The 24,124-nt window shown below is 39.6% G+C and overlaps 1 protein-coding gene across 4 annotated transcripts in view; it reads right to left on the reverse strand.

The window, feature by feature from the left end:
• The window catches only part of LOC137384777 (tyrosine-protein phosphatase non-receptor type 12-like), a 169,150-nt gene that overhangs the window by 101,003 nt on the left and 44,023 nt on the right, over positions 1 to 24,124 (reverse strand). For all 4 annotated transcript variants that reach the window (XM_068059233.1, XM_068059232.1, XM_068059234.1 and 1 more), the window contains exons 2-4: positions 10,549 to 10,657; positions 9,637 to 9,713; positions 1,399 to 1,494 (exon numbers count right to left, since the gene is read on the reverse strand). In XM_068059233.1, the coding sequence (XP_067915334.1) occupies positions 1,399 to 1,494; positions 9,637 to 9,713; positions 10,549 to 10,657 (282 nt within the window). The remainder of the gene's footprint in view (positions 1 to 1,398; positions 1,495 to 9,636; positions 9,714 to 10,548; positions 10,658 to 24,124) is intronic.

The following is a 24,124-nucleotide window of genomic DNA, read 5'->3' on the forward strand; positions in this document are numbered from 1 at the left end:
ACAGAGAAGCCACATGTCAAGGTTTATGGAGGTGGTCAGGAGGTTGACTTTCAGTTTAGGGTTTGGATATTGTTTTCAGTTCAGTTGGGGTTTTGAAGGCAGTTGAAGATTAGCCTGCCAAGGAAAAAACACCCAACTATCTCTTTCCTCCTGTTGCTGAAAAATCCTGCGTAATGTGACAACCAAAGCCCTTGAATGCCACATTTCTCCTGAAAAGCTGGAAAAAAATCTGATTAATTCACGACACCACCTGAAAAGAACCGCTCCAGAAAAGATCCCAGTGACTCGTCTGTGTGTACTCGGATGCCAGGCCAAAAGGGACAACTGATATTTTCCTTTTTTTTTTTCTCTTCAAGAATTAGCAAGTATTTGGCCAAAGTATTTTTTTTGGCTTTTCTTTTGTAACAGAGCTCTGCAGAGAGAATTTCTTTATTCTTTTCAGTGTGCGTCAGCTTGTGTGTGGGGGATTTAAAAGAGGAACTTCCATATTTCAATTTGTGTGTTAATGCTTTGCTTCGTTACTGGATAAGTCTTGTTCTATAATAAACTGATAATTTTGTTGTTTATTAAAGAAACCTAGTGGGTGTATTTTATTCTGGGATAAAGAGTAGAGTATATGATTAACTATCGGTAACTGGGTGAACATTTTAAAAATATATGTTGTAACCTGTGGAGAAGTGGGACGAGAAAAGACAGTGCACTCCTCCCACCTCAGTCATAACATACTATATTTTGAGTGGGTTAGGGAATGGGACTGAGCAAGTAGCTTCAGTTGAAGAGCTAGCACCAGTGCTACAGCCCTACTGTAGTGCATTTTCTATGCTTCTATTTTGTACCAATTATTTGAATTTAAACAACAGAACTCCAAAAACACACATTTAAGCAAACCTTATAAAGTCAGAAGCTGAATAATGAGCATTATGGCATTTACTACTGGTTGCTGGTTAATTCCCAGTCGGTACAATACTCTGTTCTGCCAACATATGAGATTTAAGAATGGAAGTGCATTTATACCATTCAACACAACAATCCTGATTCGAATATGAAAAGTCTTAGCAAATTAACAGCGCATTTATCAAGAGTTTCATTATAAACTGGAGTACTGCCCTTCTATGTCAAATGGAATTCATTACCACTTGGGAGTACAAAAACAGCAAAACAGTTACTCATTTACACAAGTCAAATTGGGCAATAGCAGCTTTCCTGTCTGAAGTCACATAATATTGAGCAAAAAGTTAATTAATTGAGCCTAATAAAAGCAAAAATGTCTTGCTGTCTACTCTAAAATTTTCAGGTCAATGTTATTCTCAGTCTCTGAGTAGACACACATTTACAACTCATTTAAAAAAAGTATTACATTAAGTTCTGAGTTCTGCCAATCAGAAAAAAGCTACTTACAACAACTTTGTATTCCCAGATCATCCTCCAAAAGTCTAGCACAGAATTTGCTAGTGGGCCCTGGGTTGCAATGTAGGATTTTGGCCCGTAAACTCCCTGGAAAATGACGAGAACGTACATTTCATCAATTTCTTTTAATGATACAGAACACTTTGCTTGCTAAACTATTAGAAAGGTTTGGTTAGAGTTGAGAAGCAGAAAAGGATATGATCACGCTACTGGGAGTATTCTATAGGCCTCCAAGTAGCGAATCTGCAGGGAAATCACAGAGATAGAGTCATAGAGAGATACAGCACTGAAACAGGCCCTTCGGCCCACCAAGTCTGTGCCGACCAACAATCACCCATTTATAAAAACCCTACATTAATCCCATATTCCCACCATTCTCCTACCACCTACCTACTCTAGGGGCAATTTACAAAAGCCAATTTACCCATCAACCTGCAAGTCTTTGGCTGTGGGAGGAAACTACAGCACCCGGCGGAAACCCACGCAGTCACAGGGAGAACTTGCAAACTCCGCACAGACAGTACCCAGAACCGAACCTGGGTCGCTGGAGCTGTGAGGCTGCGGTGCTAACCATGGCGCCACTGTGCCGCCCCAAGAACTAAAGAGTGGCGATATTAGGGGACTTTTAATTACCCAAAAAATCGATTGGGATAATGTTCGAGTAAAGGGTAAGGAGGGGTGAAAAATTTCTGAAATGTGTCCTTGACTAGTAGGTTCTCAGTCCAACTAGGAAGGAGACATTGCTGAATCTGGTACTAAGGAATGAGGTGGGCCAAGTATCTGTGAGGGAACACTTGGGTAAGTGTGATTGTTGTATAATAAGGTTTAGATTTTTTAATTCTTTCATGGGATGTGGGCATTGCTGGCAAGGTCAGCATTTGCTGCCCATCCCCAATGGTCCTGGAGAAAGTGATGGTGACCTGTCTTCTTGAACCACGGCAGTCCATCTGCTGCGGGTACACCCACAGTGCTGTTAGAGAGGGAATTTCAGAATTTTGATTCAGCGACGGTGAAGAAACGGCAACATACTTCCATGTCAGGATGGTGTGCGACTTGGAGGGGAACTTGGAGGTGGCGGCGTTTGCCTGCATCTGCTGTTCTTGTCCTTGCCCTTCTAGGTAGAAGATGTCGCAGGTTTGGATGGTGCTGTTGAAAGAGTCGTGGTGAGTTGCTGCAGTGCATCTTGTATATGGTACACTATTACCACTGTGCGCCGGTGGTGGAGTGAATGTTTAAGGTGGTGGATGGGGTGCCGATCAAGCGGGCTGCTTAGTCCTGGATGGTGTTGAGCTTCCCGAGTGTTGTTCAAGCTGCACTCATTCAGTTAAGTGGAGAGTATTCCAACACACCTGACTTGTGCCCTGTAGATGGTGGACAGGCTTTGGGAAGTCAGGAGAAATGCCACTCTCTGACCTGCTCTTGTAGCCATGGTATTTATGTGGCAGCTCCAGTTCAGTTTCTGGTCAATGGTAACCTCCAGGATGTTGACAGTGGGAGAATCAGCGATGGCAATGCCATTGAACGTCAAGGAGAGATGGTTAGATTCTCTCTCACTGGAGATAATCATTGTCTGGCACTTGTGTGGCGAGAATGTTACTTGCCACTTATCAGCCCAAGCCTGAATGTTGTCCAGGTCTTTCTGCTTATGGACACAGACACTACAATTGGAGAAGAGCAAGAACACTCTAAAGTAGAACTTCTAAATTGGAAGAGAGCTAACTTCAATATGAAGAAGGATGTATCTAGCCAGGTTTCTCACCGCACCATTCGCAACTCCTCAAATACTGAAGCAGCCAGTGCAGAAATGCAGCAAGTCCTGGACAATATCCAGGCTTGGATTGATAAGCGGCAAGTAACATTTGCGCCACACAAGTGCCGGGCAATGACCATCTCCAACAGGAGAGAATCTAACCATCTCCCCTTGACATTCAATAGCATTACCATCGCTGAATCCCCCACTATCAACATCCTAGGGGCTACCATTGACTAGAAACTGAACTGGAGTAGTCATATAAATACCCTGGCTACAAGAGCAGGTCAGAGGCTAGGAATCCTGCGGCAAGTAACTCACCACCTGACTCCCCAAAGTTTGTCCACCATCTACAAGGCACAAGTCAGGAGTGTGATGGAATACTCTCCACTTGCCTGGATGGGTGCAGCTCCAACAACACTCAAGAAGCTCGACACCATCCAGAACAAAGCAGCCCGCTTGATTGGAACACCATCCACCAATATTCACTCCCTCCACCACCGACGCACAGTAGCAGCAGTGTGTACCATCTACAAGATGCACTAAAGCAACGCACCAAGGTTGCTTCGACAGCACCTTCCAAACCCGCAACCTCTACCACCTTGAAGGACAAGAGCAGCAGATGCATGGGAACACCACCTGCAAGTTCCTGTCCAAGTCACACACCATCCTGACTTGGAACTACATCGCCATTCCTTCACTGTCACTGGGTCAAAATCCTGGAACTCCCTTCCTAACAGCACTGTGGGTGTACCTACCCCACATGGACTGCAGCAGTTCAAGAAGGCAGCTCACCACCACCTTCTCAAGGGCAATTAGGGATGGGCAATAAATGCTGGCATAGCCAGTGACACCCACACCCCATGAATGAATTAAAAAAAGGAAGCAAAGATCGACAAGAAAAATAATAACGGAACTGTGGGTGATCTTTTAAGGAAGAGATGTTTCAGGTACAGTCTAGGTACATTCCAGCAAGGGCGAAACATATGGGAACCAAAGCCACGGCTCCTTGAAAGATAAGGCAGATAGAGAATATGATGGAACACAAAAACTTGGCGTAAAATGATTCGGGTGAATTCTTCAAGCGAGAACCAGGCCAAATACAATAAGTTGAGAGGGGAGGTGAAGAGAAAAACAAGACTGGCAAAGAGAGAACATGAGAGTAGAGCAGTTAACACAAAAGGCAACCCAAAACTCTAACACCGGCAAGTAGCAAGAGGTGGGAGTGGGGCCTATTAGGGACAAAGGCTGTAACATATGCTTAGAGGCGCAGGGCAAGGTTAGAATACTTAATAAGTACTTTGTATTGGTGTTTACTAAGGAAGAGGATGCTGACAAAATATCAGTAATGGATGGGGTGAAAACTGATCGGAAGGATGCACTGAAAAGGCTCGGTATACTTAGGGAGTGGACGTCATCTGGTCTGGATGGCTTGCATCCATGGTTGATAAAGAAAGTAGGAGTGGAGATAGCGGAAGGGCTTGCCATAATCTTCCAATCTTCCCGAGGTTGGGGGGGGGGGGGGGTGCCAGAAGATTGGAGAGTAGCAAATGTGACACCCTTATTCAAAAAAGGGTGTAAGGATATTCCTATTCCTAATCATGGGGGATTTTAACCTACATATAGACTGGAAAAATCAGATGGGCAGAGGTAGCCTAGATGAGGAGTACATAGAATGTTGTCAGGATAATTTTTTGGAACAGTACATTCCAGAGCTAACCAGAGAGCAGGCTATACTAGACCTGGTATTGTGCAATGAGATAGGATTAATTAATGACTTCATAGTTAAGACACCGCTAGGTAGCAGCGATCATAATATGATTGAATTTATATTCAGTTTGAGGGAGAGAAGAGTGCGTCCAAGACCAGTATTTTAAACTTAAATAAGGGCAATTATGAGGGCAAGAAAGCAGAGCTAAAGTAAACTGGCAAATTAGGTTATGGGATAGGTCAATAGAGATGCAGTGGGGGGGGTGGGGAAGAGACCCGCCATCCGTCGTTAACTAAAACAGTTAAAGATAGTATCAAACATAAAGAAAAAGCATATAACTGCGCAAAGATGGGAGGCAGGTCAGAAGATTATAAAGAATATAAAAAACAGCAAAGATTGACTAAAAGATTGATAAGGAAGGTCAAATTAGAGTATGAGAGAAAGCTAGCTAAAAATATAAAGACAGATAGTAAGAGTTTCTATAGATATTTAAAAAAGAAAAGTCAACAAAGTGAAAGTTGGTCCTATAGAAAGTGAATCTGGGAAATTAATAATGGATAAGTAGATGGCAGATGATTTGAACAGGTATTTTGCATTGGTCTTCACTATAGAGTATACCAGTAACATCCCAGTATTAGCTGTAAGTCAGGAAATGGAAGGGAGGGAGAAACTCAAGAAAATTACAATCATCAGGGAAGCGGTACTGAACAGATTGTTGGAGCTGCGGGCTGACAAGTCCCCAGGTGCTGACGGATCACATCCTAGGGTGCTGAAGGAAGTGGCAAGTGAGATAGTTGATGCATTAGTTTTAATTTTCCAAAATTCCCTAGATTCAGGGAAGGTTCCGCTAAAGTGGAAAATAGCCAATGTAACTCCTTTATTCAAAAAGGGAGGGAGACAGAAAGCAGGAAACTACAGGCCAGTTAGCTTAACACCTGTCTTAGGGAAAATGTTAGAAGTTATTAAAGACATGAGAGCAGGGCACTTAGAAAAACTCAAGGTAACCAGGCAGTCAACATGGTTTTGTGAAAGGGAAATCATGTTTAACCAATTTATTGGAGTTCTCTGAGGGAGTTATATGTGTTGTGGATTAGTAGAAATTTTTTCTCTCAGAGGGTCGTGAGTCTTTGGAATTCTCTTCCTCAAAAAGCAGTGGAAGCGGAGTCTTTGAATATGTTTAAGGCAGAGGTAGATAGATTCTTGATAATCAAGGGGGTGAAAGGTTACCTGGGGTAGGTGGTAAAGTGGAAAAATCAGTTCAGCCATGGAGTTATTGAATGGTGGAGCAGGCTTGAGTGGCCCACTCCTGCTCCTAATTCGTATGATCGTAGTTAAACTGACTGGACAATAGTTACATTAGTGGTGGGTAAGGGGGGAGGGGAGGGGGGTTGTGGGGGTAGAATTCAACAGACACTTGGAGAGGTTTGAGTTAATTAAGGAGAGCCAACACAGATTCAAAAAAGCAGATTGTGCTCGACTAACCTAGTTGAATTTTTTGATTAAGTAACAGAGGAGGTTAATGAAGGGAAAGCAATGGATGTTGTCTATATGGATTTTAAGGAAATTTTTGACTAAGTACCACATGAAAGGCTGGTTAACAAAATTGTGGCTCATGGAATAGGTCATTGTCAACTTGGATTTTTAAAAATTGGCTTAAGGACAGAAAGCAGCACGTTGTGGTAAATGGTTATTTTTCAGACTGGAGGATGGTAGACAGTGGTGTTTCCCAAGGGTTAGTGATACAAATGATTTGGATATTGGAATACAGAGTAAATTTTCAAAATGTGATGATACTAGACTTGAAGGTGTGGCAGACAGTGAGCATGATACTAATCCTGCAAAAGCTCATAGATAGGCCAGCAGAATGGACAGACAAGTGGCAGATGGAATTTAATACAGAGAAGCGACAGGTGATGCATTTTGGCAAAAGGGAGAGGGAATATAGATTAAATGGCACAGCTCTAAAGAGTGTAAGGGACAGAGGGACGTGGGAGTTCATGTGCATAAATCTTTGAAGGTGGCAGGACATATTGAGAGAGTAGTCAGTAAAGCATATGGGATCTTGAGCTTCATAAATAGATGTATTGAGTACAAAAGCAGGGAGGTTATGTTGAACCTTTATAAAGCTAAGAGGCCACAAGTAGATTATTGTGTCCAGTTCTGGTCATCACACTTCAGGAAGAATGAGTGCGTCCTTGAGAGGGTGCACAGGAGATTTACCAGAATGGTTCTAAGGATGAGGGATTTTTGCTACAAGGTTAGGTTGGAGAAGCTGGAGTTGATCTCCTTGCAGCAAAGGAGATTGAGGAGAGATTTGATATAGAGGTGTAAAGCTCGTCCCATTAGCTGATGGCAAAAGGAGTAGGGTACACATATTTAAGGTTTTGGGCATGAGATGAGGGGGGGGGGGGGGGATGTAAGGAAGAACTTTTTTTTTTAAACGTAGCGAATGGTAACAACCTCACACTTGTTGCCTACAAGGGTGGCAACAGCAGAGATGATGAATGATTTCAAAAGGAAAGTGGATGGGCACTTGAGAACTCAACTTGCAGGTCTCTAGGGATAGAACGGGGGAATGGAACCGATTGGATTGCTCTACATAGACCAAACATGGACTCAATGGGCCGATTAACCTCCTTCTGTGTCGTAATGACTCTATATTGAGAAAAACATTCCATAACATGCAAACCAATGAACAGGGTCATTGCTGTTACACAGTTACTAAGTATACATAAACCCAATATGAAAATCAAAATAATAGATTCTATTTACCATATCGCAATACTTAAAATACATTTAGCATCATTCAAAACATTAACAGTATTCAAAATGTTAATTTTGGAGGCCAATTCCATACATCTTTTAATCATTTCTTGTACCCCATCTCCTCATCTTCTGCTCCCCCACCCCTCCAGGAAAAAATACTCTATGATGTTGAGTGTTATAGCACTATTACTGATCAGCAATAACAGAGACCTAGTGTAATGTCAGTGACTTTACTCAGAATACCAATCTTCCTCCTGGCATTTCTTTGCGGATGAAGATTTTGGGAAGGTTGTACTCATCGGTTGCAGGCCCACTGGTTGCTAGTCAGGCCTATCCATGACCGGCAGATTCTCCCACAGCGGGTACAAGTGAAGGTGTAGCCGCTGCTGGGGGCAATTGGATCTATCCTTCTCCTCCTTTTTTCTTTCATGCTGGTTCGTTGCTTCTTTCTCAAAGGTTTCTGTAGCCCTCCTGATGTAGCATCTCCAGGCATCACAACCTATGGCTTGCGCTTCCCACTGGTGATGGTCAAAGTGGCACACAGAGGGGGACTTCTTCAGGGAGTCCTTGAAACTTTTGCATGGGGGCCCCTATAGCCAGTTATCATACATGGGGCATGGTCTCCTACAGGTTTCCCTCTTTTGGCAATTTCTCCAAAGGTGGTGGACTTAGCCACAGCATCTTATTCATTCATCTCTATTAAGGCTGGCCTGGTTTGCTTTTCTCTGCTCCTTAAATTATTTTTAAATAACAGCTTTACCTCCTCACTCTGGACTTTAGGCCAGGTTCGAAAATCAGACAGACAGAGTCCAGTAGAATAGATGAGGGACAATAGATTTATCAGCAGCTGGAATCCATCAAGGTGGAGATTTGCCACTTAAATAATCACAGCACCACAGAACTGAACAAAGCAAATTACTAAACCAAAAAAGGCTATGTGTTTTTTTTTGGATCAGTCAGATGAACTAATAGCTGTATCTATCCCAGGTAGCATTCTGCAAAGTCAACTGAATGTATGGAAAATCAGCATGAATTTAGGGAAGGGATATACAAAGTCAACAGAATCTATGGGAACCTCCCAGCTTTACAATTTTAAATCCAGGACATGTGCACAATTACAAAACTAAAAAAAAAAGCAAAATACTGCAGATGCTGGTGATCTGAAAGAACCGAAAATGCTGGAAATCGTAAGGTCAGGCAGCATCTGTGGAGAAAGGCACAGAATTAATGTTACAGGTCGGTGACCTTTCGTTGCTGTTAGGTTATCGACCTGAAAGGTTAACCGTGCATCTTTCTCAACTGATGCTGCCTGACCTGCTGAGTATTTCCAGCATTTCCTATTTTGATTACAAAACACAATACGATTTTTCACAATGGAACAAGGGAAGTTGTGGCAATCCTGTTTCGACATAAAGGTAAAAAATTAGAGAAATTTGATATTAAACAAGAAATGCAGATTGAAATTGGTTCCTAAAGGCATGGACCCACAGTACAAAACTGTCCCTAGCTTGATAGAATTGGCAACCTTTTCTAAAAGGCAATAATATGGCCAGTATGAGAATTTTTTTTTAAATGCAAAACACAATGTCTTCACAAGATCAGAAGGACATTCCCCAATCTCATGAGCAGAGTAGAAGATCATGCTATACCCAATTTGTGAGTGCCTGATGCCAATATTCAAGGTACAAAATATTAATTCCACTTCACAGTACTATTGTTTCTTGCCTCAAGGAGCACAAAAACCAAAACCTAAAAAAGCCACCAGTTAACTTCATCATTAACTTTTATCATGGTGGAACAAAGTTTTGTGGGAATGACGGTTTGCTTTTAGCAACAACCACAGGAAACAAAAAAAAAAAAAACGTGCTCGGAACACAAACCACCGCATACCAACTAGAGGACATGCCTTCATTGAAATATTGCAATGGTGCAATTCTGTCATGCAATAGTAGACATTTTCGCCACTAAACAAAACACTGTGTGAAGGTGGTACAAACATTACCTTAATAAAATTTGCATTGATATAATCTGAATCTTGTTCTGAAGTTTTCAATGCAAGTTTCACCCTGCTATGGTCAACTGTAGTGTGGAGAAAGAAGAGGGAACAAAAATACAAAAACAAGTTAGTACATTGCATACCACTCAAACATTAAATACAAACTCAAAAAAGTAGCTCATCCTATTGAAGTTCAAGTTGTTTTACATTTGAGAAAGGAATATGCAAACCATTCGAGATGTCAGAATTGATGTTGCACTAAAGTTAGATTGATAGAAAAAAAAACGGCTGAATTATAACATGAAGCACTGTCAAAATGCGACCAGAAAATTACTGCAACTGTCAGATAATGTTATATTTTCATCTGCGAATAGAAACATAAGAAAAAAAACTTGGGAATATTCTAATAAAATAAAAACTCCACTGTAATTTTGTCAGCACTACAAAATTTCCATCAAGTGCATTAAATGCCTGTGCTTGCTGACCAACATTGGCTCCCTGGTAAGCAATGCTTTTATTTTACAACCCTCCAAGATATCTGCACTCCTCTAACTCTGGTATCTTGAGCATCCCCAATTTTAACCCTCTGTGTACATGCCTTCAGCTGCCGAGGCCCTGAAGCTCTGGAATTCCCTACCTAAATCACTCTGCCTCGCCACTCTCTTTTAAGAGACTCTTTAAAACCCACCTCTTTGACCAAGCTTTTGGTTATCTGCACTAATATTTCCTTATCTGGTTCAGTGTCAAATTGGGCTTTATAATGCTCCTGTGAAGCGCCTTGGGCATTTTATTACATTAAAGGTACCAGATAAATACAAGTTGCTGTTGTTAATAAAATCAATTCTATCCTCAAAATTGCCTGAACATACAAAGCACATTAATTACTGTTGAACCTCAAATGCAAAATTGAAAACTTACATGGCAAGATATCTTTATATCTGTTCTTTTTAACATTTTCTTCCTTTTCTCCAATGTTTGTTGGATAGATCTTTTCAGTTCTATATTTAGTTGACAGTCTTCTGAGGCGCTGTTTAAATATACAAAGTATGTATTAACAGTTCAATATTTGCAAATCTTAACAAACTGACAAAAATCAAAGCATACCTCTTAACAATAAAACACATTAATTACATGATGGTTTCTAGAATGTATAATGATAGTTTAGCTGGTCTGCACCATAGAAAATGTAGCTTTTATTTTAGGTGTACTGTCGCAAATAAACTTTGTTCACTACTTCAAATCAGTCTGAATTATCTTAGTATTCACGTCAAGTTCTTAACGTGCTATTCCTCCTTTTTCTGGGCACAATCTAGCAATGCATTACCACCATAGAGTGGTTCCTTTGTGACCCATTTCCCACTCCTTTTCTTGAAGTTTACCAAGTGAAATACAGATGGTTCAAGAACTGCTTGGGAGATTAAAGTGATTAGTTAGTAAGCCCTGGCACAAATTAGCCTTTCCTGTTTCCATTTTAGGATATTAGGGGTGAGATGTAACAGAGAATGGGGAAAGAAAATGAGAGAAATGGGCATCTCAGAACAGGTTGAGTGTGGCAGCAAACATCAAACAGTCAAGCATATGCATTTACTAAACCCAGAAAATACTAGGGGCTGCACCCATTCATTTAAAGATCCACTGCATTATTCTTTCATATTACAGATTCTTGCCGTTTGCATATCCCCCTAAACTAGCTCGATTTCCTATAGGAGGATGCATACCAATGCATTAGCAACACTTGGGAGCAAGGAATAATTCTCTTACTCCTCTTTTCAAATGTATTTTCACAGAATCACTTAATTGTTACAGCACAGGAGGCCATTCAGCCCATCGTGTCTGCACTGGCTCTCTAAAAGAGCAATACCTAGTGCCACTCCCCAGCCTTCTCCCCGTAGCCCTGCACATTCTTCCTTTTCAGATAATAATTCAATTCCCTCTTGAATGCCTCAATTGAAACTGCCTCCACCACACACTCAGGCAGTACATTCCAAATCCTAACCACTCACTACGTGAAAAAGTTTTTCCTCGTGCTTCTTTTGCCAATTACCTTAAATCTGTGTTCTCTTGTCGATCCCTCCACCAATGGGAACAGTTTTTCCCTATCTACCCTGCCCAGACCCTTATGATTTTGAATATCTCTATCAAATCTTCTCTCAAACTTCTCTTCTCCAAAAAAAACAGTCCCAACTTCTCCAATCTATCCACATAACTGAAGTCCCTCATTCCTGGAACCATTCTAGTGAACCTTTCCTGTATTTTCTCCTTCATATCTTTCCTAAAGTGTGGTGTCCAGAACTATAAACAATACTCTAGTTTGAGGCTAAACCAGGGTTCTATACAAGTTCAACATAACTTCCTTGCTTTTGTACTCTATGCCCCAATTAATGAAGCCGAGGATGCTATATGAACATTTCAGGCTCTTGACTTGGTCTAACACTGAGAAACTGAATTGATGAAAGGAAATTTGAACTCAAGTTTCAAGGTCCACTGGGTTAAAAGACAGAACTTCAGGGTAAGAAGGGAAGTAACTTTGTTTTTGGTGGCTGAACTCTACTCAAATAAATGAGGAAGGGAAATCTATAACTGGTAACTTAATGCTCTTCCTCGTTCATGCATTCTCCTTACATACAAATTAATGATATAATATAGTAGCACAGCCTTTGTGAAAAGCACTAACCTATTGTTCATGCCAATTTCAGGCACAGCAGCAATCAATATATCAAACTGTCAGAACAATGTAACACTTATTAAAAGCAATGCATCTTGAACGGCAGAACAAACTCCCTACGTCAAGGACATGGACAATAAAATGCTTGACTCACGTTTCTACCTTCATTCGGACTGTTCTAAAGCTACTCTAATGGTTATCGTTCAGTCGAACGTTTTGCAGCACTTGGTGGAAACTGTTTACCATAAATTTGACCCAGTGTCCCCAGTCAGCTGCAAAATTCATTGTGGAGTGCATAATTAATTATCCAGTCTCAGATTCTTTATCTGGGAACATGAAATCACAAAATTTGGTATGGGGTAAAACCCATAACAAACTGCACAAAAAAATTGTTAGCTCTTAAGAGAATATACCAGACTTAGGTGGAATCACAGGAAACAGACATAAATTTTCCCTAATATAAAATAAAAACAAGAAAAGCTGGAAATACTCAGCAGGTCTGGCAGCATCTGTGCAGAGAGAAGCAGAGTTAACATTTCAGGTCAGAGACCCTTCTACAGAACGTGAACTCTCTGAACTGAAATGTTAACTCTGCTTCTCTCTGCACAGATGCTGCCAGACCTGCTGAGTATTTCCAGCATTTGTTTTTATTTCAGATTTCCAGCATCTGCAGTATTTTGCTTTATATAAGTTTTCCCTAACTGTTCTGCTAGGACATTTATTGGTGTTAGATCATAAAAGAACATAAATATGGAGATTATGAAGCTATATTTCAAACCTGTCCAGAATTGCAGCTCGTGGCAGAATTCTCATGAATCTATAAATCTGGAGACTAACTTATACGTGCATGATTGACATTGTACTGCTCAATCACAGTGTAAAAGTTGCAGCTACAGCATCTAGTTTTGTACATACAGCAATGGAAACTAGGCACTCAGCCAAAGGGATGACAAATAGCATCCCAATTGGTCTTCTGAAACCAAGTAACACTGGTCAGCGCTGAGTGAACAGTCCAGTGCACCAGACTGAACCAAGTCGAAATCCGGTTTGGGCTGACATATACTCACATTAGGAAACACATACCCATAGTTTGATGCTGTAAAGGCAATGCATGAACACCACCAGAAAATAAAAGAAATGGCTGAAGGGATTGCATGTGCATAAATATGAACATAGCAAAAGAGGTGCAAGGGAAAAGCTTACCCATGGACTATGCAAGTTTGGTGTCTACTGAGGCCTAATGAAAATAAAAACCTTTGATCAAGTTGTATTAATTCTATTTTAAGAAATTAAAAGGTTAAAACACAAAAGTAATTCATCTACAAGCATTTCTTGGAAAGCAACTAATTAAAACTCCAGTTTCTTTAGAACAGCACAAAATGAAACACATCTCTACAACAAAAATAAACCAGTTACCCAAATAAGAGATCTGGTTAAGCCATTTTAAAAAATCATGCTCTCCTTTAATAGTTAAGCTACAAAATTATAATAGGACATCACATTTTTAACACAAATTAAAACTTACCAACCTGCACAAAAAGCTAGAAACAAAGCAGGCAGAACTCGAAAAACATTCTGTGCAACCACAATATTACACAGAATCAGCAATACATAGAATCAACACAGAAGTGGCTAAAGTAGTAGAATTTAACTAAAAGCACCATCAATGAATGCCAGTCCAGACTCAACTGTGTCCAAAAGAGGGACATCTAATCAGCTTAAAGTCGGGCCATTGTTGACAAAAAAAAATGAAAGAACAAACTCTCATGTTTAAATGATGGCTACACCCTTGGTGAAAGGAAGATCACCACTTGATTTAGTACAGCACATTCTGCTCAGAGTAAAAAGCAACAACAAACCAACATACAAACTATTAGACAAATAATTCCAAAAAAATTGCCTCGGCAGAGAAAGTAACAGAAGGAACATAAAGCTTGGTACAGATCTAGGAATACAAGATATGAGAGCAAATTGAAAATTAAAACCTGTCAAAGTACAATACCAAGCAAATTTTAAAAATTTCTGGATGAATCCTTGAACTTCCTGAGAACTTTATTGAATAATATTTGGAGAAAGTGCTGTTTTCTCCTGCTCTCAGAACTTTAATTGGCCACCAAAGGATGAGAAAAAAAGCACACATGCACAAAAGGCGAGTCATCACCGAGCACTGTATGAGGCTTGGTTCATAGTGCACCTTGGATCTGCCAGCTGAACATTATGCTGCCAAGGTATAAGGAGGTTGGATTCTGAATGCAACTGCAACCTTTAGAAAATTGGTCCTTCCACCACCTCCCCCCACGCCCCCTGCAACCAAAAGAACCTCACAGCACGGAGTTTCCACTAGGGGTGCAATCAGCAAAAATTATATCCAGAATACATTGACACTGTCAATTTTGCCACGGTGACATTATGCTCAAATTTCTGTGCAAACTCATTAGCATAAACACATGTAAAATCTTCCATGAATCAGTGCAATGAAGCAACGTAATCAATTCGAGATTGGAACAGCACATTCACCAGCAACACAAAGAGTGATATTGCCAAGAAATGAGCCACTCTTCAGCTGACTGATTTAATGCTCTGGATCTGACTTTTTAAATTGCCTTCAATTGACTGCTTTAATCAATCCTTTGCACATAAGACTTATGACCAATCAATTGAAGCGACCCAGGTGTGTCCTGCTCTGCTATAATCGATCGAAAATAAAGTAATTTAAAGTAATTACAACAGCAACAACACAAAGGGTCGGGCTTCAATTTACTATTGGTCACTACAGGTACAGGTGATGAATGTTATATTATTGTGACCACTGGTGCCTGTGCATCCGAGTAGGTCGGCACAAAGTGATAAACAAAATGTGAATACAAAAGTAGGGACGTTATGCTTCAGCTATACAGGGAATTGGTGAGACCACATCTGGAGTACAGTGCTGGTCTCCTTATTTAGGAAGGATGTAAATATGTTGGAAGCAGTTCAGAGAAGGTTTACTAGACTAATACCTGGAATGGGTGAATTGTCTTATGAGGAAAGGTTGGACAGGCTAGCTTGTATCTGCTGGAGTTTAGAACAGTAAGAGGCAACATGATTGAAACATATAAGATCCTGAGGGGTCTTGACAGGGTGGATGTGGAAAGGATGTTTCCTCTTGTGGGAAATCTAGAACTAGGGGTCACTGTTTAAAAATAAGGGTTGCCCATTTAAGATAGATAAGGAGAAATGTTTTTCCTCTGAGGGTGGAGTGTCTTTGGAACTCTCCGTCAAAAAGTGGTAGAAGCAGAGTCTTTAAGGCAGAGCTAGATAGATTCTTGATAAGCAAAGAGGTGAAAGGTTATCGGAGTTAGGCAGGAATGTGGAGTTGAGGTTACAATCAGATCAGCCATGATCTTATTGAATGATGGAGCAGGCTCGAGGGGCCAAGTGGCCTACTCCTGCTCCTAATTCAACTGTTCATAAACACCTCCAAATGGATGCAATTGGTGGAAACTCACCATGCTGACCAGGGCATGGACAGTTGTGTGTGGAAGTTGCTTCAAGTGAACAGACTTTCAAACTAGCCTAAAAGATTGTTGATATTTCAGTATAATGTAGTTATGAGCGTAACTCGTGTTTAAAATTAGGCTATTTCACTTGATTCCACACAGACTACATAGATATGAGGAAATGATGCAGAAGTTTCAGCCCTAGCAATGTGTCAATGCTCAAAGAATACAGTCACCAAATAAACCTTGTAAGGAACTGATCACAAGTATAGTTATAAAAGGCATTTCAAGAATATAACCAGATTCCCAAATCTTAGGAGGAAAAAAATCTTGGCAACCAAAATTTAGTCTGGAAGCAAAATAATTTATTATAACACTAAATACAAGGAACATTCAAATTGGCCACCTTGCTGGTCAATTGAAAGAAGTGGCTTTGCCACTAAAAAGAAGTTGTAATTAATTTGCTCAGAGGTAATCTACTTAAGTACAGGAAATGCACCACTGCCATAAGCACGGATACAATACATTACTAGTTTTAAGAGAGCAGCATCATGGTGAACTGTGTGTCCAATTTAGAAAGAATTATACTTTGATTGATTGTTAGATTGTAAACAATTGTGTCAAAAGTAATGCAAAGACACCTCAGACTTGGCATGTAAATTTCCTTCTTGGGAAAATACCATGGAATATCTTTGGAATTCAACAAATACAAGTATCGATAAATTTATGCATTCAGTATAGGAACAAACACTTGTATACAATCATGTATGGATTCATTTTTTAAAAACTATTAGTTCTTTTGCTGCAATTACAGTATTTTCCCAAAAAACGAAATTCCATTAATTCCTACTATATTTAATTGCAATATCACCAACTATTGATTTTATGCAATTGACCGTACTCAAACTGCTGGCAAACAATACCAACTTCAATCATCCAAATTTCATTGCTAGGAAACTATGTTGCTAATTTTAATCAATGTATTTTAGTAACATTATTTAGTCTTTATTCTACATTACTGTCAATATTTTGATAGCAAATCCAAAACTTACAATACAGTTTGCAGCAAGGAAAATGTTACTTAGAAAAAGTGTTAGTCACATTAATCACCTTAGTTTCTTTAACATGTTGCTACCCTACACAAGTCGTACTGGTGGCAGTGTTGGTGGAAAATGCTGCGTTCCTCCTCTAAATATTTGCTTTCGGCTCAGTGGCAGCAGTTATATCTATATCTACCACACCAAGGCATCTTGCAACCAGTATGAGAATTCCCATTTTCTATTCAGCTGCCAAGGCACGCATCTCCATATGAAGATGTAACCAGAAAAACGATGCAATCAAACCCCAATATTGCAGATCCTGGCTTCATGTATTCTACAATTCACACACAAACTTTGGATTGATTATTTCTTCTATACACTGCCTACTCAAACCCACATTTATCATTCTGTGCATATACCCAAGAATATAGTTCAACTCACTTCAGCAATACCTATAAAAAATTAAATTAAATCAGCAGAAGCAAAAATAAGTGCTTGATATTCTGTGCATTAACAATCCAAATGTTAAAAGTTAAAGAAAAAAGTAAACAAAAGTTTTTGCACAAATATGGTTTCAGAGATTCTGAAAAGTTACATACATGATGCATTTCCACATTAGGCTTTTAAGTTAAAGTATAATGACCCTTTATGGCTAATTACATTAAATAGTTGTATTAAGAAATGACTATCAAATTATGCATTGTCTTAGAAAATCTGTCACTCTGGGTCTCACTGACTTTCTCCCCATTTCTCTCTTTTTGTCTGTGCTTGACAGCCCAGTTCTAGGTGTCTCAAAAAATTACTTGTACCTAGATTTTGATTTACGGATTAATCTTCAGCTGTGCACCTGACATACGTAGCCCAAAAATGAAATATAAATCTATTAAAGAAAAACCATCTATCAAAGCTTAATATATACTGAAATCAAGTTACATAGTGAACCTACACAGGGATGGTTTAGCCACGCAGAAATCTTGGGCTTCTCTGAAATTCATTAATCCTATCAGTCACTTCCACTAAGATTTGCAGGCATTATTCATATACATGTAGATTTAAATTTAACTGATTACTTCAGTTTGCCTGGAGCATCCTATATGAACAGCTCTTTTCTGATGATTTGCCAAGGATGAAAGCATTTAGCTAATAGCAAAATTGGCTATATGGATTATAAAGTTAAAAATAACCTCAATGTTAAGTCGATTGAAAATTCTTAGGAGAATGTGGGCCATCTGCCAGGAACAAATTTTGTTGTTTTATTTGCACACTTCTTTAAAAAAATTATACGGCAGTTCACTACACATTTTCATCTAATTGTCATTTTTGTAAACCTGTACAAGATATGTTGGAGTATGTGCTTATAAAAGAACATGAATTTTGGAAGTAACTGATACTCAAGTATTTGACTGAACAACTGGCATTTTAACAGCATCTTTTACATTAAAAATCTCAAAACACCAGTTTCTATTATTAGAAGTGTACCTCACTAGCTCAGCCATATCTTGGTTGGGGGTGGGGGGGGGGAAGAGGGGGAAATCACAAGAGTAGTGCAACTTCATATTTTACTGTCTCATCTATTCTCTTAACTTCTGTACTACACCACTACCAATAACATAACAAATAGGTGAACAAAAGCATTTTTTTTTTTTTAAACTAAAATTTCTTCCAACAAGGCAAGTCCAGCATTGCTGCAGATAAGGAAAAATATATAATTGTGTGTCTTTGAACAAGGCTATGCAATGGTATGCAAAGTCATGATAGCCTGATCAAATAGACATCTCAAAGGGATGATTTTCTTTTTAGTAGAGGCAAGGATTTCTGGGAAATTATCTATGGACAATAGCAAATATTAATGTGCAAAATGAACACATTTTTAAAACTTCCTGGAAAAAAGCCTTCAGTAATGTTGGCAATTCTGTCAGCATTTATCCCACCTGTTATGACCGAGACGGGAGAAGTGCATGCTTTATTTTAGTTCCACTACTCCATGGGTCACAACATATACTTAAATCTTTTCCCCACTTACCGACATAGTCAACCATAGACTCTATTTTTATCCCAGAATAAAACATCAACCAGGTCTCTTTCACAATAGACTGATAATTTTGCTGTTAATTAAACAAGTCTTAAACAGTAATGAATAAAGGATAAACACACAGATTGAAATATTAAAGTCCCCTTTTTACCTCAGCCCCTCACACTCACATACACAGTTAAACATAGAAACATAGAAAATAGGAGAAGTAGGACATTTGGCCCTTCGAGCCTTCTCCACCATTCATTATGATCATGGCTGATCACCCAACTCAGTAACCTGGTTCTCGCTTTCCCCCCATATCTGGTTAACTGGAGAAAAAAGGGATTTGCATTTTAGAGCTCTATTACAAACAAAAAAGAAAAAACACTTGGGTCAAATACTTGCTAGTTCGGGAAGGAGAGAGAGAAGATATGGAATGATGTCTTTTGTTTTGATTTGGCGTTCCAAATGCTGTCACTGGGATCTTCCTATAACAGTTCTTTTCAGGCAACGTTGAAAATCAGTTTGGGTAGGCTTCCAGGAAGTACAGCAACAGAGGTTTCAGACACAGGCCTTACAGGAGGAATGCAGCAACAGTTTAGTCTGCTTCTTAGCTTCTCGAGAAGTGGAAAATTGGCAGGTTTTTTCCCCCCAAAGAGTTGAAACAGAGTGAGCTGGGTGGTTTGTTCTTCTTGGCAAGATGACTCTTTACTCCTTTTCAAACCACTGTTCATCCCCAACTGTCTGAAAACAATTCAAAGTGAAACCAAAAACATTCCACAAGTCAAGCCTCCTGACCTCTATAAATCTTGACCTGTCACTTCTCTGTAAACATCTTCTCCAAGTCAAAAACAGGTGCCTTCCAGTAACTGTTTGTTTTCAAAGCCAGACTTCAGTGACCTTGGTAAAAACCCATCCAAATGAAGTCTTTTTCAGTTTTAAAAACACAAATTCTCAAAATTTAACAAAAAGAATGGAAGCACTCGTAATGTACCCCATTTCAAATATGTTTCGACAGTTCCATAGTTTTCTGTAAAGCTTCTTCATTTGAAGGGGCAGCTACTTTTGTACTGCTGCACTCCTATTGACCAGATTCAAACACAAGGCAATTTGCATGATAGATCTTTAGGAGCGTGTATAACTGCTCTCAATCTTTAACTGAGTTTTCGAACTACACTTGGTTAGAAGATCCTCAAAACTAAATCAATATTTGAATATTTGACAACTAAGATCAAATTGATTTAGAACATATTTAGTTTCAATGCAATTGCTCCTAACATTACAGTCAATTCAATCTCCTTTTCTCACAAGGATATCGCAATAGCAGCTAATTTCTAGCCTGCCCAGGTCTGCTCATAGCACTAATTTCTGGTTTTAGCACAAAAGGACATTTCCAATCTCCTACCATAATCCACAACAAGCACTGAAAAAATTTTAATTTTAGCATTTTCTAGGACTCTCCTGCCCCCAACTTTAATGCTTACATAACCTAATGCATGCTAAGCTTTCTTTTGTTTAAAAAAAAGTTGAAGCCCTTATCCATTTTCTTCTTCCTCCAGCTTCTCATCATGCATTTTGGAAGTTGTAAAGAAACTTTTTTTAATAAACCACCCCACCCAAATTCCAGGAAGCCTTACTCTACTTCACTTGGGAGTCAGTTGAGGTCATAATCCAAACTGCTCCACCAGTTTATTGGCATGTGAAAAATGAAACTGGTTCAGACACTGCTGTAAATGCATTCACTCAACTAGGTCAACCTTTGATGCATAAAAACACATGCCAGGAAGCATGGCTGACATTGAAATAGACTAACATAATGGATAGGACAGTATCAACATACAGGCTATTCCTCCTTTTTACAACTCCAAAATAACCTGCCACTGCCGCCCTCAAGAACAAAAATAAAGCTACTCTTGCCTCAATTTACCAGATCCTGAGGCACAGACTCAGTGTTCAGATAACTTACTAAAAGTTTAATACCCATTTGGGGAACTAACCTTTTAAAAAAGACAGATCATTTCAAAATAAATATAGAACCACAGTGATCTCCAATAGCCATAAATATGCACAATGACCTGTAAATGGAGTGCCACACAAATTATGCCACTCATTTGCTGGATGATCTCAGCATTGCTTGTACGCACAGAGATCTCTCTTACCTCTATTCGTTCCCTGTGGAAGGCAGCTGAATACACACTATGCTTGCCATGCTACTGTCTCTACAATTCTTCAGTTTCTTGCACCCTGAATTAAAGCCTGGCTCGGGTATAAAATTAAAACCCGACCCAGGTTGACCCGACCACAGCCAACCCGAACCCAACCCAAGCCCTTCAATTTTTTCGCGCTCGACCTGACCTGACACGAATCGCCTTCATCTGTTCCGGCAGCAGGCTATTCCTGCAGCTGGAGTTGTGGGGAATCATGAGTAAGCCTCATCCCGTGACTTCCCGGAAGCAGCGTCCAGCCCCACCCGACTCCCAATGCTGGACTCGGAATTGCGACCCGATCCAAACACGTGTAGTCGGGTCTAGTTGGGTTCGGGTCGGGTAGTCAGGCTTTACCCTGAATATTGATTGATTCTAGGATAAGGGGAAAAAAAGACTACAGTAAAGTATCACAGAAAGGAGCAGATGAAGCTCCAGATAATTACAACAGCCTCAAAGGATTGTGAAGGTGACAGAAGGCAAGAACAGAGAAATGAGCTCAGTGAACCATATCTCCTGCAGCTTCTGCCCAAAACAAAGATTGTTGTTAAAAGAGAAATCGACTCTCTTGCCTAGATGCCTTGGAATATCATGCAGATTCAAAGCCAACTAAACTCAAACTAACATATCCTCTCTTCAATCCTATAGCTGGAGACATGTGGCTTCCAATAATCAAAGTGTTGTTCTGATAATTCTGAGTAATCTGCATGCTTTATTAATTGTACATACATAACTAATTAACGGAGTTGCTTGTTAGCCCATTTCACAGGACAGCCAAGAGACATCCACATAATGCGAGGCTGGAGACACATACAGTCCAGACTAGTTAAGGACAGCAGGGTTCTTTCCCTCAAGAGGACATGAATGAACCTCTTGGGTGTATACAACAATCCAACATCTGTAAAAGTGACCAGGAAGGTAACAGTTTTCTTTTTTTTTAAAAAGATAGAATTCATATTCTCGAACTGCCATGGTGGGATTTGTTCAGGCCTCTTGATTACTAGTCCAGTAATATATCCACTACACTACCCTACCTGCTGTCAGGAACAGTTCTTTCCCCCACATTTGCTTTCCTCCCTCTCTCACATTATGCATCAATAGACTGCAGAGTTATAATTAAAATACATAAAGAAAACTGCCCATTGTTACTGAATACAAAATTCATTCCATGAGTGAAGGTAATAACATAACTAAGGTAGAAAATACAACTTGCATTTATATAGCACCTTAACATGGTAAAACATCCCACGATCCTACACGAGTGTTATCCAACAAAATTTAACACTGAGCCAAATAAGATGATAGTAGGGCAGATGTCCAAAAGCTTAGTCAAAGAGGTAGGTTATGAGGAGTGTCTTAGGAGGAGGAAAGGGAGGCAGAGAACTTTAGGGAGGGAATTGCAGAGCTTAGGGTCTCAAGGCATGGCTGGTAATGGTGAAGCAATTAAAATTGGGAATGTCCAAGAGACCAGAACTGGAACAGCACAGAGATCTGGGACAGCTGTAGGGCTGGAGGAGGTTAGAGGGATAGCAGGGAGGGACAGGGAGTGAGGTCATGGAGGGATCTGGAAACAAGGAAGTAAAGTTTAAAACAAAGGCACTGCTCAACTAGGAGCCGGTGTTGGTCAGCGAGCACAGGGTGAATGGGATTCGAAGCAAGTTAGGATACAAGCAAAGTTTTGGATGAGCAAAGTTTATGCAGGGCAGAAGATAGAAGGCTGGCCCAGAATGTGTCAGAATAGTGAAGCCTAGAACTAACAAAGGGATGGATGAGGGTTTCAGCAGATGAGCTGAGGTGGCTTCCTTTACGAGCTGTAAATGATCTTCAGGTACCATTGTTAAAAGTTGAAAATTTCATAGGATGTGTCGCGTTTTAGCCTGAGATGGTGATCTTTGTCATATTGCATGTAATAATTTACAGCAGTAAACAAGAATTATGATTAATATTTGCTTGATTGTGTAAATACTTGCGAGCGATTTGGCCATGACCTTTAATGAGGCATCTTGCATGCAACATTTGTTCAGGTTTGCTGAAGATTGTGCATGTTTTAGGTGCATCAGTTACACTAACACGAAGGAAAGCACCTTACAGGCAGTCACAGCAAGGGAATTACTATAGTTTCAGCGCACACTCGCCAAGCAACATCTGTTTATTTTTAAACTGCAGGGAAATATTACTGGTTATGTATTTAGTATTCCAGGTATGAAAGTGTATTTTAAATTTAAAGATAATTGAAACCCAATTTCTTACACTAGTTTTCTGATTTGAGCAGAATTTTTTTGTTTTAAATAGCTGGTGCAGTTGACAAATTTAAAGGACTGCTTAGAAAATCAAGTTTAAGTTAATATTGTCCCACTGCTTTGCCACTATTTTTTCCCATTTACTTTGCAGAGCACATTGTGTTCAGCCAATTTAATACTCCCAAAACATTTGTCTAACAGCTCCTTAGCCTTTGTCTATTGTTACTTGTCGTGGCTCCTAATTTACAATTACATTTCAATGATGTAGTTCCCATGTCCTGACTTGTTACAGCATTCAATATATTAAATTGTAATGCACAACTTAAGTTGCCACCACAAACATACTTCTCATGAGCTATTTTAGAGGTAGAGAAAATAGATAATTTTCCGATACCACCAACCATGAATCACTAAACTACAAGTAAAGTCACAGGAAAGCCTGAAATCTTTTTGTAGTTAAGTATACGGAGAACACGTAAAAAGCCAAGAACATTAGTACCCCTTATGGAAAAAGTTAACTGTTTTTACAATTACAATTTTAGCTCAATTCAAGCATGAAAAACCAGCACACCAGAAAGTACATCACAGAGGTATATATAGCTGATGATATAGCGAATGAAGGGGTAAGTAAACTTCTCTGGGGTTCCTACTTTTGTTGAAATGAAATTCTTTCAGCAGCCCATTCAACAAGATTCTGTTAGGCAATGGTTTACTTAATGCTTCATTACCATAAATTCAAGACACAAAGACAACCAAATCTTTATGGCACATTAAATAGGATGAATCAGGAATGGGTTGGAGCTTGCCCACTCAGGAAGCCAAAAATCACAGGCAACAATATTACCATTTTGA

Source organism: Heterodontus francisci, chromosome 27, assembly GCF_036365525.1.
Source record: "Heterodontus francisci isolate sHetFra1 chromosome 27, sHetFra1.hap1, whole genome shotgun sequence".
NCBI classification, from domain to species: domain Eukaryota; kingdom Metazoa; phylum Chordata; class Chondrichthyes; order Heterodontiformes; family Heterodontidae; genus Heterodontus; species Heterodontus francisci.